The 19,330-nt window shown below is 44.1% G+C and overlaps 1 protein-coding gene across 1 annotated transcript in view; it reads right to left on the bottom strand.

The window, feature by feature from the left end:
• LOC149271430 (FERM domain-containing protein 4B-like) overlaps nucleotides 1-18,814 on the bottom strand; it is a gene marked incomplete at its 5' end in the record, with an annotated part of 39,867 nt that extends 21,053 nt beyond the window's left edge. The window contains 2 exons of the mRNA XM_089507432.1: nucleotides 17,266-17,288; nucleotides 18,758-18,814. Of these exons, the coding sequence (XP_089363558.1) occupies nucleotides 17,266-17,288; nucleotides 18,758-18,814 (80 nt within the window). The remainder of the gene's footprint in view (nucleotides 1-17,265; nucleotides 17,289-18,757) is intronic.
• Nucleotides 18,815-19,330: the final 516 nt, after the last annotated feature.

Genomic DNA, 19,330 nt, shown 5'->3' with positions numbered 1-19,330 from the left:
GCGCTCTCCGATTTCCAGACTAGCGTGTCTCGTATGACAAAATGGATACAAACATGTGTCATATACACCTCTAGCTTCTAGACAGCGTCTGACCGCCCAGAGCACCAAAAGTAAAGATACTTAGTAACCTGCAGATAAGGGAGTTAAAGGGATATCCCCCCCACACAAAAATTCCCGAAAGTTTCACACGTCCTGCTTCAAAATCTGTCGTTTATAGCTTTTGTAGCTCAAAACATTAAAAGAGCAATTTAGAATGCGACAAAAAAAGTGTTTATTTTGAGACAATTTTTTTATTTCAAACATTTTAACCTTATTTTTTTTAATTTATACAATATATATATATATATATCCCTGTAGATTGTAAGCTCCTATGAACAGGGCCCTCCTCTCCTATTGTTTCTGTAAGTCTGGTTGTTATGCTATATACTACTTTTCATGTCCTGTTTACCCATTGTACAGCGCTGTGCAATATGATGGCGCTATAAAAGAATAAAATAGTTTGTTCGCATAAGTCACTATTTCTCCTGTAATCATATGAAATTATGCTCTGTAAGGGCATATGTTTCGATTTTTATATTATATATGGATTTATAAGACTTCTTCGTTTCTATAATTAATAAATAATTTCTTGGTTATATAATTAAAAGGACACGCCAGCCGTTGCTTGCAGGTTAATGCAGATAATAGTTGAGCGTTCCTTTAAATGTTTGTGGTGGTCCCCATTGTAAATGCTTGCAACGAAGCTTGTAGAATCCCCCATATTCATTTACCTCGCTCCCTGCCCCCCAGATCCTGAGCCATACTCATCTCCCGCCAACCGAGTTGGGTATCTAAAGAGACCCTCCTTGTGCATGCACAGAAAACGCTCCCACTGAGTTCAATGTAAGCACTTTCCTGCCACCGGAGTTAAAAAAACAAAAAAAAAAAACCAAAAAAAAAACAAAAAAAAAACTTTGCGTTTTCTGTGTAACTTGATACAAAGTAATTTATTCTTTGAAAGTAAATAAACCATATAAGCTCCATTGTCGTTGCTTTGCCAGGAAAAGGATCAAAATACAATATCAATAAGTCTCCCTCCGGCACGCCAGGAGCTTCTGTTTACTCCGCTGGGTACGGTTTTCGAGGGGTAAACTTGCAACACATGTTTAGTAGGAGACAAGACTGAAGGCCTCGTGCCATTTCTAACATGTTCCTTGGGTTTTACGGCGTTTTTGTTTGGAGTGTAGGAGCCAAACTGGAGCTGCCGGTAGCACGAACAACACTCCCTGCTCGGCAGACATGTGCCGACACTGCAGAACAGGCCTTATTAAGTATTTGTCACCAGATGGAAAACAAAAAAACCCTTCGCTGGTGTTATTCATGTGCACCAAACCCCTAATACAGGTACGCATAGAAACATGGAATCTGACGGCAGGTGAGACGCATTCAGCCCAACTGGTCTGCCCCGCTATAGTAGCGATGCAGTGGTGCGGTAGCTGCAGGTGAGACAGGACTTTGTGAGGGAAGAGGGAGTGAGAGTAGTGTGTGTATTTGTGTATTGCAGAGCTAGTGTGTGTGACGTGTTAGAGTCACTGACTGTAACACTATACTTATGCAAACACGCTAACACATATATACGTATTTCTATATACATACACACACACAATGTTAGAATAATTGTGTATCTATGTTAAGATATATTGTTGGATAGTGTGTGCATGTGTACAAAACTGTGGTGTTGTGTGTCTTACAGTATGACATTAGCATGAGTGTGGTGTTAGCATGTGTGTGTGCATGGGCATCTGGTGTTAGAGTGTGCGTGTGTCTGTTACTGTATGGTGTTACAGTGTGTAAGTGTTAGCATGTGCGTGTGGCTGTCAGTGTGTGGTGTTGGATTGCCGGGGGCGAGACTAGGGTTAGTGGCATATGGGAGAGGAGGAGAAAGAACATAAGTGTAGAGCGTTTGAGTGAATGGGTGTTAGAGTGAGTTTGCGTGTTAGCTGTATGCATGTTAGTTATAGGGGTCCAAAAGAAATACCGCATCCAGTGACTATTACCCCTGGGCTAGTCTTTTCTCTAATAAAGGTTACTTATGGAAGGATTGTAAAGTGGGGTAATGGATGGGGCAATAGGCAGGGCAGTGGAACGGGCAAGTGTCGGGCATCACCTGAGGTCCACCTATTTACTGTTTAAATGCATTCAGACCATTGGAACCCTGTGGCCAGAATCCAAGACGTCTCAACATCTGATCCCAGATATTATTATTATTCCCGGCAAAGCAAGTGTCTAATGAAATATACATTGTGTGTTTTCATTATTTACAAAGCAAATCCTGACAATCAATAGTCCTTAGAAATGCATTTGTTTCAGGAAGGCACATGGTTCTTAACACAAAAACGCGTGTTTAGATAATTAAGGGCCAGAGTTCCTGACAAACCTAACAATTTGTTTGCTTAGCCCTCTGCGGACACCATGTAAGAAAAACAAGAAGACACAGAACGTCCTTGTCTAGCTGGAAAATCTGTTTTACTCCAAATACCACACATGGGGACAGCAGAAGGCTTGGACCACACAGCGGGACGTCTGACCGGTCAGGACAGGAGAAACACCTGGTAATGGATACCCCGGGAAAAATATGGAGAGCCCAAAGGGCTGCTCAGGAAACAGAAGGCAGAGATATATCTGGAACACAGGGATCCTCCCAACATTCTTTACAATCCAAGAAGAATAACGACCATTCGAGTTTGATACAAACTTGGGTCTGGAGAAGAGGGCCTTGTAGATAGCAAGTACGTCATATGTCTTCTTCTCTATTTTTTGTTGTAAAATTGCTATAAAAAGGGCAAAGTTAGAAGTTTCAGGAAATATCCAATTAAACTATTGGTGTCTGAGCAAAGCCAGTAGGGGTTGTAGCTAAAATTGGATCCTCGGGGGTGGGTAAGTTCTGTGGATGTCCATGATGTTTGAGGAGCATTGTTTGAGTGTCCATCACAAAGTTGTCTATGAAGACCCCGCAGTCTTAAGGGCATCTCAGAAGACCTACTTTTGGCAAGTCTATAAGGAAGAGGCTGCGAGAGAGAAGCATAGAGATAATATTAATTACCTCGACAATCAAACGTTTCATTGGGAACCCAACCTCTACCAAGACCTCATTTAGCAACTATATCACAGGCACGAAGGCCAGATCTCACACCATTTATATAGCATGTTCTCAAACCTGCGGAAGTAGTGCGGAAATGGCCACCCAGCCAGAAAAAATTTCTTCTCACTTCACTACTTCTGAAAGCCAATCGAGATTATTCACGGGCGACATGATATCTATCGGTAACAACCATAACAGACTGTTATTGGTGCACCCTTCACATCCTTCCTGTTCATACAAAGACCAGATTAGCCACATCAGTCTGGCCTTCAGTAGCCATATCCAGGTCCGCAATGGCTTTAGTCTGGTCCGGTTAACCCTTTGAGACCCAAAGGCTAAAGACCTAGTATTGTTCTAATAGGATGCTTTAATAATTTGATAATTTAATAGCGTTTGGGGTTTTTTTTTTACTGGATCGAGGAGATGAATTATGGGTTCAGCGACATCACAAGAAAATCAACACGAATAAATAAGGTTTTTTTTCTATATAAAAACAATACTTTTGAGTTGACTTCAAAAAGCAAAATTCTACAGAAGCGTGTAAAACAATGGGTGGTATTCTGCATGTTTTTTTATACATAAATTATAGATCTTATTTCCCTGCCGTGTATTAATCGACATTTTTTCCCCTTTTGGGACTGTGACCCATCGAAGAACCGAAACGGGGAATTTGGTCTAACTGGGGAATTTTCAGCTTGCATTAAAAACCTCAGTGAAGACTTCATTGGCTAATCCAAGGACTGAGCCAATCCACAGCAATCAGCAACGTGATAGGGGAGAGATAACAATGGGGAGGAATAATGCAGGAGATCCTAAGAGCAAGAAGTTGAGATGGCTGCTCTTATGGTTTAAACATAAAGTGGGTTTCTAAAAAGAAGCACGGACATTTAGTGTTGGGCCAGTTCCGGACTGGATCAGTTTTAGTTGATCATTAAGGTGAGTCGAGGTTATTAGCCGTTTCTCTGCAGTCTTATCACAAGCCGTAAACATGGGCTGCAGGGTTACAGAAAGGCACACAATGACTCACCGAGCACGCGGGAAAGGGCTCATGGTATTGGTTTTAAAGGGACCGTGGGGGGGGGGGGGAGATGTTTATAAACAATAAATGCGACAAAATAACAGCAAACGCAAAAAGCTGTTCCATTTTATCCCCCCTCCGCCAGTAGAATATTATTCGTATCCCTCCCAAGTGTCTCAGTTTCTTTTGTCCAGTCCTTCTCCCAAACCTTTGTGTTCCCTTTTCCTCCCCCTGATGCCCCTCTTTTCTAGGAGCTCGGAACGTTTGCTGGGTATGAGGGTATCGCAGGGTTCTACAGCCCTAAAAAAAACAATAATGTGCATTCTAGATGCTTTACTCAGTTACATAAACAGTAATAAGTCATAGAGGTCAAACAAACATAGAACCTGCAGGCAGATCGGCCCCATTCGGCCCCCTTCTAGTCGCCCATTTTTCCTGCTGTAAAGACTCAAACCTTAATCAGTCGTTGGTCTGGTCTTAGATTCAGGAGCCGCATGTCTATCCCATGCATGTTTAAATCCCCTCGCTGTATTACCCTCTACCACTTCTGCTGGGATGCTGTTTATCTACCACCACATATCTAAGTACACCCCTAAATGTGTTCATCTTTTCCCATCTGAAAAATGTTGAGTGCTGCGTATTCAAAGCATCAGGACAGCAACCTGGCATTTAAAAGGTTAATGTCTAGTTTGTTTGCCTCTTTATCTCTCCCCAGTCTGCTACACTGTAACAATCCTCACTACACATGATATCTCTGAACAATTAAACCAAATCCACGGAGCAGAAGTTAAACAAACAGCCTCCTTCGCTTAAATGAACTTTCTCATCGGGATAATGATTAGTCTCGTACGCTCGGGGATCGCCGTCTGCCATGAAGGATATCCTGGTGCGCTGGCGGAGTTATGCTGTGCCAGCCGAAAGCTGCTCCCCAGCACTGGAAATCCTGCATGTCAGCTGTTTAAAGAAACCCCCCCCCCCCCTCGCCCATTACAGAACCCTCGTTGTAAATACACGGGCAGAGACAGTTAAACCGGGTTATTAGTGTCTTGTCGAGGCTCCATTATCAGCCGCATGGACAAAAAACACATCTCATGTCACATAAGGAAGTTTTACTTTACTGAGAGGGTGGGAAATAAGGGGAACAGCCTCCCAGCAGAAATGGTAGAGGTTAATACAGTGAGGGAGACATGCTTGGGGTGCTCTCAGACTAACTCCAAAAGTCAATATATTATATGTTCTTTAATCAGAACATTTAATTTAATGAATGGGGTATATTGTCTAAGCCGGTCGTCTGTTGGGTCCTACACTCCTTCAATCTATTTTCAGTAGCAGAATAAAGGAAAGAAGTGAAGGTTTTCAGGGTCTCTGTTATTGGTTGACGCTGCTCCCCCAAACCCCTGTTGGTATACCTCTTCAGGAGAGAAAGAGGTCCCCAGATCCACGTTCCTTTGTGTCTCGGTACGACTGAGAGCCGGCAGGGTCTCCGCTCTCTCTCTTTGCTCCCTCCTACTAGACCAGTACGAGATCGGAAGCAGGTGGTCCGTCGCTGCTGAGCATTTGGGGCTCGGATGCAGCTGTAGACCCCGGGCCACCTGTTGTTCTACGGCAGGGTCAATATAAGTGGCAGGTTTGTTTATTCTGAATATTTTCACTTTAGGGCTCCATGAGATAAAGTCCTCATCATACTTAGAACACACCCAACGATCAGCAGAATACCACCAGCTAGTTATATTATGACATCACAGCTGCTTGTTCTTCACCAGTCAATGTCAACTGCAAGGGCTATGGAAAAAGGACCGGAGACCCGGCCATATACAGCCTCTCATCCCTCTTCATATCTTTGATTCTATCTGAGAACGTTGGGGGTTGTCTAATATCAGCCCCAAGCTTGCTGCTAACCACCCTCCAAAAGCATATTCTCACAGCAGATAAGGATCATGGGATTTGTAGTCCCCCACCCCAACAGCTGGAAGACTTCTCAAGGCTACTCCTTATGGAGAATATTAGCAATCCACACAAGGAGGAGAGCTATCAGGAGCGAAAGCCCTCCGAACACCACATTTATTGTTCTTCTTATCTACAATGACCCCGTTCTGAGACATTAAGCCCTATTAAGAGTTGAAATGTACATGGAATGCTAATTGTCGAGATAGCCATAGCTGCTATCACTCCTGCTTTTTGGTGATAGCGCATGTTTAAAAGGGACTCTGTACATATATGAATAGCTACTAGGCTATCGATAAGATAATGAAGAGTTGCCATGGATTCGGAGAATACAATGGCACAGGTTACTCGCATCTTCAAACCATTATGTCCCTAAAGTGTTATTTTTTTTTCCCTTCTAGATTGTAAGCTCCTTTGAGCAGGGACCTCCATACCTTTCTGTCCTAATGGGATTCGCTACTTGTTATGTCCTTGCCTACCAGTTGTACAGCTCTGCGGAATATGATGGCGATATATACATCAATAAATAATAAACGATGATAATAGATTTGAAACGAGAAAAAACATATTGGAACGGAGAGTCAAAGCGTGGGACTGGATATTTAAATCTAGGAGAGCTGATGAGTATGACCACACCTATGACCTACAAAGACTTAAATAAAAGTCAAGATTTGCCACTCCCTGTTAAACAAAACACCATTCCGACGGGATAAATTTAGCATTACATGCTTGTCGAGAATAAAAAGCTTCTTGTAAGAAATCGTGTGCCAAGTATCACGTTAATTCTAGAAGCTGCTGACTCCCGACTTTGGGGAACTAAACATCCCTTATTTGGTTGTGCGGGTTGGTAAAATGCCATCATCCGGCACAAAAGAACAAAATAATACTTCTTTTTGTACACCTGTCGGTTGGCAGTCAGCCCAACATAATGAACGAGGGTATTTATATAAACTAGGGGTCACACATAATAGACTATATACACACTACGCTTCAAACGTGTGAGGTCACTTAGAAATGTTCTTGTTTTTGAAAGAAAAGCAGAGTTTGTCCATTAAAAGAACATGAAATGGATCAGAAATCCAGCGCAGACGGGGTTAATGTTGTAAATGACTATTGTAGCTGGAAACGGCTGATTTTTAATGGAATCTCTTCATAGGCGTACAGAGGCCATTTATCACTCCCATCACTCCTGTGTTCCAATGGCCCTTTATCACTCCCATCACTCCTGCGTTCCAATGGCCCTTTATCACTCCCATCACTCCTGTGTTCCAATGGCCCTTTATCACTCCCATCACTCCTGTGTCCCAATGGCCCTTTATCACTTCCATCACTCCTGTGTTCCAATGGCCCTTTATCACTCCCATCACTCCTGTGTTCCAATGGCCCTTTATCACTCCCATCACTCCTGTGTTCCAATGGCCCTTTATCACTCCCATCACTCCTGTGTTCCAATGGCCCTTTATCACTCCTGTGTCCCAATGGCCCTTTATCACTCCCATCACTCCTGTGTTCCAATGGCCCTTTATCACTCCCATCACTCCTGTGTTCCAATGGCCCTTTATCACTCCCATCACTCCTGTGTTCCAATGGCCCTTTATCACTCCTGTGTCCCAATGGCCCTTTATCACTCCCATCACTCCTGTGTTCCAATGGCCCTTTATCACTCCCATCACTCCTGTGTTCCAATGGCCCTTTATCACTCCCATCACTCCTGTGTTCCAATGGCCCTTTATCACTCCTGTGTCCCAATGGCCCTTTATCACTCCCATCACTCCTGTGTTCCAATGGCACGTTGTGTTCGCTGATCCAAGTTTAAGTTTAAAAGGCTAATCGATCATCAGAAAACCCTTTTGTAATTATGTTACAGCCAAAAATTTCCTTCCCCCCCCCCTGAAATCAGTGACCCCAAACTTTTGAACGGTCGTGTATATAAAACCTTAAAACTTTGCTAACTTAAAAATGTATTATATTTTTAATAATTCACTGCCTTGGAAACGTTATCGTTCAGGTTATCCAACTACAAATGTTTGAGAAGATTATAAAACGTGGATGTTTAGCTAAAATTTCACCAGGGAAAGTATATTTTTTCATCCCTTTTTTTAATTATTAATTTCTTTTATAAAGTGTACCTGACAGCAGACCTTGACACAGACTTTTTTATAATGTTGGAGGCGAACGAGCAGGAAGACAAGAGTCTTATTTACTAAAGAAGTGATTTATGAATGAAGCCTTTGTCAGCGGCATCAATGAATTCTGCTAACCCTTCAGATATAATTACAAATGAATCAAACTAGTGTTATTTATCAAAATAATTTACCGTTACGGATTATGGGTCAGGGATAAAACAGTCGCGGTTAGTTTTTAAATCTTGAATACGTATGGAAAGGCTGTTACTGCCGAGATAAATTGTTGGAACTGCTTGAAAATTCATTAACCAATTCACAACGCAAAACAAACAAACAAACAAAAACAAACAAACAGTTCTCTTGGGGTACAATACGCTCTTTGCAAGTTCTGCAGTCTCAGGACTATGAGCCCTGTACCAAAAACAGCCATTTCGTCTATGGTAACGATGAAGGATCTTTGAGCAAATCTTATTTAGAGGCAGATCGGCCCCATTCGGCCCCTGTCTAGTCGCCCGTTTCTCCTGCTGTAAAGACTCAAACCTTAATCAGATGTTGGTCTCGTCTTAGATTCAGGAGCCGTATGTCTATCCCATGCATGTTTTAAACCCTCGCTGTATTACCCTCTACCACCTCTGCTGGGAGGCTCTTCTGTTTATCTACCACCGTCTCTGTAAAGTAACCCCTACATTACATCTAAATCTCTGACTCTATAGAAAATGATAGCTCTTGGCAAAGAGCCTTCTCTTGCTTTATGACTTGCCCTACATTTCATGGGAGTATCCATCGTTCGGAAGGAATCTCCAAACGTAAGATGTCCCGAACAGCAAATCACTATTAATCTGGAAGAACGAGTCTATCATTTTGACAAAGTTTGGTAATGAGAAGGCGATGATGAGCCGCGCATGGGAAACAGATTCACGGGTAGGAGAACGGAACAAAACTAGATAACATTAACTGGGAAACCATTAAATGCCAGTAATGACTATTATATTCTCTTTTTTTGAGTACTTTTTATTATACTTTATATTATATTTTCCGGGCTTTTTTTTTGGTGGTGTAGTTTAGCGGTTTTTGTGTTTCTAGCATCACGGGGGTCTCAGAATTTACAGTCCCCGGGAAATCAGGGAATAAATAGAGATGTGTTCATTAAACCCAACTGTCTCTCTGATACTTGTTGTCAAGAATTACCTCCACCTATATGCCTGGGGCAGCAAGACCCGTCCTTGTCTTGGAAGTAGAAGCACAAAAGATGGTTTATCTGCTAAACAATAGAAGGAGATCGATGCCTGCTGTGCATAAAATGTCTTTTACGTAGATATAGACCGCTCTATTGTTTCATTGACTTCATATCATGGAGATGCACAGCTAGTGAGTTCCGTAATCTCGGAACACAGAGTATTGGATCTTCAAGACCTATCTTCTCAAGACCTGTCTTCTCAAGACCTGTCTTCTCAAGACCGTGGCGAGTCTGCTAGCCCCTACCATCACCTGCCGGAGACAACTGGATATAACTCAAGAAGAAAGATGAGTCTTCAGTTGAAGTTCCATTCTGAACAGTCGACAATATAATCATTGGAGGAGAAGACCTATTACTGATCCACCAACGTTCCTGCATAAAATGCTGATGAGGATCCTGAGATAAGACGGGAATTTGACCAACTCTGAAGGAAAATGACTTCCCCTTCGGTAGTTGTAAACCTGCTTGTATCCTCTAACATTCCATCAAGGTGTCAACGTGTGAACGTTACAATGTATCGTTGGATGTAGAAGTGGATTTGCTACAAACTCGGTTATGTTGAAGGTTCCGGTTTGTCGAGGAGAAAGTCTCAAGTTCAAGTGGACAGAAGTTACTGTTCTACTAAGTCGCTGGGGATCATAATATTTTTTTTATCTTTGTTCGCTCTGAGAGAGGCAACGTGGTAAATGATTAACAGCCCCGCGGGTGACCTTTCTGCTCCGTATTTGCTCAGTGAGTCACGTCTAATGGGTATTACTCTATCCCAAGTCCAAAGACTTTCCCTAAATCCGGGGGTTACTATGGAGAAGGCTTGCCAGAAAAAAAGAAAGTGATTCAAGGGTAAACAGAGCGTAGAGTTTGTCATGATTAACTCATATAACGTAGTGGATGCATGGAAGGGTAACCCAGCAGAGGTGGTTAGTTTCTTTGTTTAGGCATTCAATGAGTTAATCTGAGGTTGATTTAATGTGTTTCTTTGTGAATGCCCTCTGTATCTGTTCTGGCTAAAGGTGTCATCTTCCCAAAGGACCCCTGTGGTGATTCATGGCCTAACAGATAAGGACCCTGAGTTATAGGAATTCCATTCCTATCTTAAGTGGGGGGTTTCCATCACCTTTACCCCACCATAACTTATTGGCACATCAAAGATGGGACCCGATTCTTGGGAATGGTGTCATATAATCAGTCATGTGGTGAGAGGGGCGTTTGCTTGCAAAAGTCTGATTTAGGGACAAAGCAGCGACCTCAAAGCAGAACTCCATGATATACTCTGATCGGAACAACATCGTAAGAAACCATCTGGACTTAAGGAGTTCCCACAGGCCTACTTATTGGAGAAACTCGTGAGTGAGGGTCCTGTGTTTAAGTCCTTTGTTTTTAAGAACTGTTTGCTGTTTTATTTTTCTTTTGTATGTCTTGTTTTTGTAATTCCGGCACTGTGTAATCTTTGTCTTTTTGTTATTAAAATATTCATAATCCAAGTCTGTCTTTGGGCTCTAGTATCGATATCCACGAACCCTAAGAGAGGATAACACGTTACCATATTGTTAAGTTTTACAGGATATATATATATGTTAGTTGCCCGGGGTGGGTTGATATATATATAGAGATAAAGGTTCTAATTCGGATTTCTCACGAATCCGGTATCAAAATCGTGAGTGGTGGCAGACTACCTGGGGGGATACAGGCAGGATTTGGGGGTTAATTTGGTATAGCTTATGCCTTGTTAAGGGGTCAAGTTAGTAAATCCAGAGGCCTGGTGCTATTAACCCCTTCATGCCCACGCCCTCCACACAGTCACGGCTTGGCAAGTAGTCCTGACCGTGACAAACTTGGTGGCAGCGGTGGGATATCTAGAGTTTTTTAGTGCTATTTATATTGCCCGGTTTGGTGATTTTAGTACTAGAAGAAATTACATGGGTTTTGTGTAATTTCCCAAAGACATTACTCAGTGCCTAATTACAGACATACAGTGCAAAACAGTTCGTTCCTCTTCCTTTTGTTTTTCTCTACCATACTGCATTATGGAGGCATATCGACGACAGCCAAAAGAATCTCTGGAGCTGGTTTGTCAAGAAAGGAATATACAAATTTTTGGCAAAAGCAAAGAGCAGCTGATTTTGGATCTCCTGGAACATGATAAACTCTGTGCGGAGCAGGCCATTGGAGCAGATGTGATTTTGGAAGAGCCTGTGGATCAAGGATGTTTTCCTGATAAAGTTAACGCCTTGAGTGCAATGGACTCTGAGTTACAAGTGGTACTAAAACATCTGGGGAGTGTGGATCCTCAGCTAAAGTTCAACCTGATTATGCAGTACAAGGAAAGAGAGAGCGAGGCTGCTGAGAGAGCTGCGGAGCGGGCAGCTGCTGAACGAGAAGCTGAGCGGAGGTATCAGCTGGAACTTCTACGGTTAAAGCAATATAGTCCGTCTCCCCAAAGCATTGTTAACGGGAATGGATATGCTAACCGACCTCGCCTGGAACACTTTCCAATGCTGGAAAAGGACACTGACTTGGATGTGTTTTTGAGAGGATTTGAGAAAGTGTGCCGGCAGTACCAGCTGCCCAAGGAAGAGTGGGGAAAGTTTTTAACCCCACGTCTGAAGGGGAAAGCCCTGGATGTGTTTGCTTCCTTACCAATGGAAGTTGATCAGGACTATGAGGCCATAAAATCTGCCTTGTTAAAAAGTTTTAACCTCACCCCTGAATTCTACAGGAAAAAGTTTAGAGAGATGCAGCAAGCTACATCGGACAGTTGCACTGAATATGCGGGACAGCTTCGGACTATTTTCCGGCAATGGACTGGAGGCCTACAAGTTACTACATATGAGGCCCTGGAGGATCTGATGATTTTGGAGCAGTTCCTGAGGACACGAAGTCCGGAGGCCCGAGAGTGGATTCTGGACAGAAAACCTAAAACCACGGCAGAGGCGGCAGATCTGGCTAACGATTATGCCAACAACCGTACTCCAACAACCAAGCGGGTACAAGCATCACAAGGACCATCTACTTGGAAAGGAGCAGCCTACCAGCCACCAACTCCTAAGCCAGCCGGGAGATTATCACCAACACCTTTCCTAGCCAACAGAGCAGGGGCCACATCGAGCCAGGGGGATACCCGCCGGTGTTATCGGTGTAACCAGATTGGGCACTTGAGTGCCACCTGCCCCTCTAAGAGACCATCTCCATGGACAAATGGAAATGGAGGTACAGCTGGGGGAGCTGTACCTGTTTTATTTGTGGCTAGACCAAAGGAGGCACAAGGAGACAATTTGCAGTGTGTAACAGTTGGGGAACACCCAGCTGTCTTGTTTGTTTCCAGGTTTCAGGGGAATGAAGAAGAGAACCTACAAAGAGTAACTGTAGGTGGCCGTGTGACTATGGGACTCAGGGATACGGGGGCTGCTTGCACTCTGGTGCGGCCTGAGATGGTAAAGTTGGAGGATCTTATCCCTGGGAAGACCATGTCCATCCATGGAATTGGCGGGGTGCGCCCTGCAGTGCCAGTGGCACGTGTGTACCTTGATTGGGGTGTGGGCAAGGGTTTGCGGGAGGTGGGGATATCCGAGGATATTCCTGTTAATGTTTTGCTGGGCAAGGATCTGGGTCGACTTGTTTGCCAGTATGCACCAGTTGAGGAAACCTGCAAACCTGGAGGGCTGGTAGAGGGCCCTGTCCAACCTAAGGTACTGTCTGAAACTTTGGCAGTAGTGGGTAGCTGGGAGGGAGCACGGAAGGTAGAGGTATGCCTGTCTGAACCAGCACCCAGGATCCTGTCTCCTGAAGAGATGGAGGGGGATGTGCACCAAGGGACCAGACCTAGCGAGCAAGCTCTAGGGGAAACGTGTGGTTTGACCTTTGGAGGGGCAGAGGTTCAGGAACAGGGAGTCTGTAGTGGCTCTTCTGGTTCAATGCCCCCCGATACGGAAAAGCATAGTGTTACTATGGGTGATCAGGTAGCCAAGGGATTTGGGCATGCTGGGGATACTTCGGCCAAAGTGTCTTCAGAAGTTGTATGCCCAGAAGGTATTATCCCTGAAAAACTAAAGGGGACTGGGGATGTGTGGCCAACCGTGCCTACAGCACCTGAGTATTTAGGTTTGGGTGCAGGAGAAAGTATACATGATATAGGGGTGTCTGCGGATATTCATGTTACTGACTTTCCTCAAAGGGAAAACAAGAGATATATGGAATGTGATGTATCTGTGTGTCAACAGCCAAAACCCTGCTTTCATGCTCCAGAGGAAATGCTTCATTTAACTCTTAAAGTGCTGGAGGTTAAGAAGCAGGAAGGGGGTAGTTTCTCCACGGTGCCTAAGACCCCTAAAGCTGTACAGTCTGGAGATAAGGAGGAGGGGGAGGAAAATTCACATCTTGATATCCCTTTTGTGTGTTCACTGAGTGGGCAGTGTGAGGGGCAGAATATTTCCCCTGTAGCTGTAGTGGCATACCAGCAAGATGCTGGGGAAACAGCTACAGAGGATAATATAGTAAAGGTTGATGAAAAGACAGCTACATTGACCAGTCAGCAAGAAACCCTTAGCCCTGTGAGTGTAGGTGAAGCGCAGAGCCTGGGATCCACACAGGAAGCCCAGGACAATGGACACCCGTTTGCTGTCTTGCTTGGGAATGGGCAGCGTTTAGCTATCCTAAGCAGGGCAGAGAAACAAATGGATGAGGCCTTAAAACATCCGAGTAAGTTATCGCCAAAAGAAGAGGCTTATTCAAGGGTTGGCAAAGAGTGCTTAGCTATGGTGTGTGCTTTGCAGGAGTTACAGCCATGCTTGTATGGTTGTGACTTCACTGTTATAATCTATCACAACCCTTCTCTTCAGGCAGATAGAGTAGATGGGAAGTTTAGCAAGTTGCTCAGATGGAGTCCCGTTCTGACAGTTTGTCTTGTCAGGGGGAGACTAGGATTTAGGCAGACATAGTAGATCAGCGTGTGCTGACCTCCTCTGTCCACCATCTTAAAGGGGGAGGTGTCATGATTAACTCATATAACGTAGTGGATGCATGGAAGGGTAACCCAGCAGAGGTGGTTAGTTTCTTTGTTTAGGCATTCAATGAGTTAATCTGAGGTTGATTTAATGTGTTTCTTTGTGAATGCCCTCTGTATCTGTTCTGGCTAAAGGTGTCATCTTCCCAAAGGACCCCTGTGGTGATTCATGGCCTAACAGATAAGGACCCTGAGTTATAGGAATTCCATTCCTATCTTAAGTGGGGGGTTTCCATCACCTTTACCCCACCATAACTTATTGGCACATCAAAGATGGGACCCGATTCTTGGGGATGGTGTCATATAATCAGTCATGTGGTGAGAGGGGCGTTTGCTTGCAAAAGTCTGATTTAGGGACAAAGCAGCGACCTCAAAGCAGAACTCCATGATATACTCTGATCGGAACAACATCGTAAGAAACCATCTGGACTTAAGGAGTTCCCACAGGCCTACTTATTGGAGAAACTCGTGAGTGAGGGTCCTGTGTTTAAGTCCTTTGTTTTTAAGAACTGTTTGCTGTTTTATTTTTCTTTTGTATGTCTTGTTTTTGTAATTCCGGCACTGTGTAATCTTTGTCTTTTTGTTATTAAAATATTCATAATCCAAGTCTGTCTTTGGGCTCTAGTATCGATATCCACGAACCCTAAGAGAGGATAACACGTTACCATATTGTTAAGTTTTACAGGATATATATATATGTTAGTTGCCCGGGGTGGGTTGATATATATATAGAGATAAAGGTTCTAATTCGGATTTCTCACGAATCCGGTATCAAAATCGTGAGTGGTGGCAGACTACCTGGGGGGATACAGGCAGGATTTGGGGGTTAATTTGGTATAGCTTATGCCTTGTTAAGGGGTCAAGTTAGTAAATCCAGAGGCCTGGTGCTATTAACCCCTTCATGCCCACGCCCTCCACACAGTCACGGCTTGGCAAGTAGTCCTGACCGTGACAGAGTTGTACGGATTTCCGTATAGTACTTGCGTAGAGTTGTGGAATTATACCCAAAATACATGAATTCGAGACATCTGTCCAATATTATACAGCAACAACTACGCGTCATGTCAGGAGCTCACCAAGGCTTCACAAGGGAGTCCCTTAAAGGGGCGTAAAGAACTGTAGGGGCAACGGTTAAGGTTTTCTTCTTTATGTTTTCTAGATAGAATTTTCTAGGTTTTAAATATGGAACAAATCCGGCAGATTTAGATTTAGGCAAGGTGCATTTGTTTAAGGACCCCACTGGTGTGGCTGGACCCCCATTGTGCTGTGGAACCTCTTGAGATACTGAGAGGTTATGAAGTATTATCACCAGCTTTTTTCTTGCAGGAAGCTAGACATGACTTATAAGGATTAAGCATTGGACCTGTCTTCCACAATAGGGTTTTATTCACTAAGGCAGGAGTTTGTTGGAGACCTCCCAACTCAATGATTCCCATCTGCATCATGCAGCTCCAACCCCAGTGAGCTTCTGCTGAGGCAAGATTTTGGTGAGCAAGAATCAGCTAGATTCCTTGACTGATTGAACTATGCATTATGCCGGGCCAGCTTAGCCCCTGTTGCTGGAGAAGCTCGTTAAGCTTAGTCCTTCGTATAGCATATGGAAGTCAGGGACTTAAAAATCGAACCTCCCCCTACATACAAAGTGTCCTCCATTATGGCTTCTAATTACTACTCCCCCCACTATCCCATCGCACTGAGATTTAGCAATATAGAACGATTTTTGTTCATTCGATAGTCACTGAGCTACAAACCTATGATCCCGAAGCGACGTCTGGGTGACCTGGAGTGATGGAGGCTAAAGCCGGTTAGAGGAAAGCCCTAAATAGATCCTTCAGGGAGACCACACTAGAAACCCCCCCCCATAAATTCCCAAATCTAATAGTTTTTGTCGCCATGAAAGCTGTTTGAATCTCTCACAACGCGTAACATTCCATTTCATAAACCTCATTAATCTCAGTCTGATGCTTTCCACCTCTTATTAAGCCACCAGACCGCGTTAGTCACCCGCCGCGGCAGATTAACGGCAGACGTGAAGACGCACTCATACACCGTCTGCTTTAGTGAATAAAGTGGGGATCATCCGCAGCCCAGCTTCCCGGCTCAGTTTTGTTGCTCTAAGTAACTACGATGATACATGCAAGCGCTCGGAAGACAAGGCATTCGAAAATTATTAGATAATTCTAATTATTATTATTATTAGTTAATGATTTATATAGCACCAACATAGTCTGCAGCGCTGTACAATGCGAATCATACGTCTTCTTCTCAATGGATTGTAATCTCTCTAGAGCCTGGCCCCCCTCTCCTCTCGTACCGTGTTTTCTGCCATTCCAACTTGACTTTGCTAAATATTTCCAGTGTCCCCTATTCTAACCGCGCTACTGAATCTGCGGGCGCTACGTGAAGAAACGCAAAAAAGAATAGCAGAAGACAAACTATCCCCCAAATAAGTGTTAATTAAGAGATAAAACGGGGGTCCTCTCCCCTGATCCGCGGCCTCGTTCCCAAGAAGCACACCAGGGCCGGTAAGCTGTGCAAATGACATGCGCAGGCGCCCCCCCCCGACGCGTTCCTCCTGATATATTTTGGGCTGAAAAGCGGATGATGTTATTCAAAGCTATTTTTGGAGCGGCGGTACTTTCCTTATCTACCCCGTTTCAGAGCAGAGCCCCCTCTCCCTCCACCTCAGACATTATTCAAATGCCCCGAGGGTAAAAAATTCCCAGTAAAGCAGACTTTTGGCAGCGATGCCTACTGGTTCAGAACCAACGACGACAGCGAGCGCGAACGGGCGAGACGTTTACGAGATTGAGTCGTTACCTGCTGTAGTCTCCTCTGGCCTCCTGCAAGAGAGAAAAAAACAAGGAATGAGGTTAAAATGGGAAAGGGTTAAATTATATTGCCCCTATACTATGGGGCACTTCTTGCAAGAAAATCCCCCCCCCACACACACCCCGGGTCGGCCCTTCATCATGTATGGATCAGAAGGCGGATATGCGGAGATCGATACATATGAAGTCACATGAAGGACTCGAAAGGCACCTTGACAATCAGGAGCGAAGGAAGGGCCGAGGAAAAAAACGTTAAAACGTTAACTTTAAGAAGGAAGCATTTTTTTAAGTAAGACAGTTAACCCGGGGCGAGGGGCGGAGTCATTATTATAAAAGGAGGTAGGAGATACATAGAACAGCCGTCCAGCAAAGGTAGTAGCAGACGGTGACCGTTAAGGAATTCAAAACCGCTTGGTTTATGGATAAATGTTTTTGCTTTGTTGTTTATTTGTTTTTGTTTTGTATTTTTATTATTATTTTTTTTAATTATCATTTAAGGCAAACAAATGAAATTAGGGAACGGATCCGCTCAACGTGTCCGGAATCGGCAGCGTGGTAATCGGGTGACATTTCTGGAGCCCGAGAGGCACTTTTATAGCAGGCGCCAAATAATAGCGGAGTAATTAACCCTTCACATGCTGGGAGGGTTATGTAACACCATAATAGGACACCCGACTGGTAATATTTAATATATATGCCATCATGCTGAGCGAGGTGCTGGCTCGGAGTAATGGGAGTCGCTTGTTGCTGCTACATTATATTATATCGCCTTATTAATAGTCACCGAAGCGCGATTGCGGATTAAAACAGGGGAAATAAGAGTCAAATCCGCATGAAAATAACAAAAATCTCTCAAATAATACAACTTTTGTTTTAAAAATCAGTTATTTAGCATTATAAATGTTTTCACTACAATAAGCTTTGTTGCTGAACTGTAACTCTGACAACTCCCAGCCAGCCCCAGAAACATGACAGGGGAACAAAAGCCACAGAGATTAACGTTTCCAACTCTTGCTTTGGGAATTAACCCCTGACGTGACGAGAATATGACGCTGATGCAGAAAAGGCATGAATAGTCCTGTTTTATTGGGATCTGTATCGTTCGGCAGCTACGGTATTTTTTTTTATATGTATAATATACATATTTCGGGCGATGCTGTTGCTTGCAGTTTGGCAATGAATACATTTAAACGTAATAATCTAATTGTTGCAATGTAGGAGAAAAAGTAGCCTCCAGCATGTCTGCTGTTCCCCTTTTCTACCACTTCTGCTGGGAGGCTGTTCCACTTATCTACCACACTCACCGTAAAGTAAAAGTTCCATCTAAGCCTCTAGCGTTAGATTCCGGTCTTTGTTGTAACGTTTCTCCTCCTTTGAAATAATCTTCCCTCCTGTACTTTGTTAAATCCCTTTATTTGTTTAAATGTTTCCATCGCCCCGGAAAGAAACTTTTGTTGCAGTTTGTCGAGCGAAGTCCTTACCTGCAGAATGAGCGCCGCCAACTTAAAGACCGTCTCGCTGTCCACCTCGATCTGCCCCTGTTAATAAAGCGAGAAGACGGAGGGTGAGCGGGGAGCTCGTAGGGCGACCGGTTATTAAACGCCTGTCACTGCTCAAGTTCAAACACAATAATAGGACGTACCATTCCCCGGCGCGGGGGGGGCTCGTCCCCGGAGGCTTCAATTACAGACAAAGGTAAGACACCACATAGTTGGGAAGCGTTGATGTTCTTCTACCCCGAGGGACGCCTTCTCTATACGCGAAGTTTCCCCGCGACCTGCACCCCGTTCTGTATTACCCTGGTAGAGTAGATTGGGTTGCACTGCCCCCCCCCCTCGGGTGCGAATGGTCTTGCCCGATGCCCAGTGATAAGATCCCCGTGTGCACACGGGCAGTCCTGACGGGCAGCTCGGTTGCCCCCCGCCACCCCCCCCTTTGTGTTTTCATGCATCGCTAAAAGGTTTTTGTTCTTCTGTAAAAAGCCTTCATTGCGGGGAAGCCGCTGCTCTTAAAGGGACGGAAACTTTTCAAAAGATATTTGCAGAATTCATAAT

This window comes from Sceloporus occidentalis, unplaced genomic scaffold (assembly GCF_023333645.1).
Source record: "Sceloporus occidentalis isolate IW3139 unplaced genomic scaffold, rSceOcc1.0.p SCAF_515, whole genome shotgun sequence".
NCBI classification, from domain to species: domain Eukaryota; kingdom Metazoa; phylum Chordata; class Lepidosauria; order Squamata; family Phrynosomatidae; genus Sceloporus; species Sceloporus occidentalis.
Note: the sequence above shows the minus strand (reverse complement) of the source record. Positions and strands in the feature narration are given on the sequence as shown.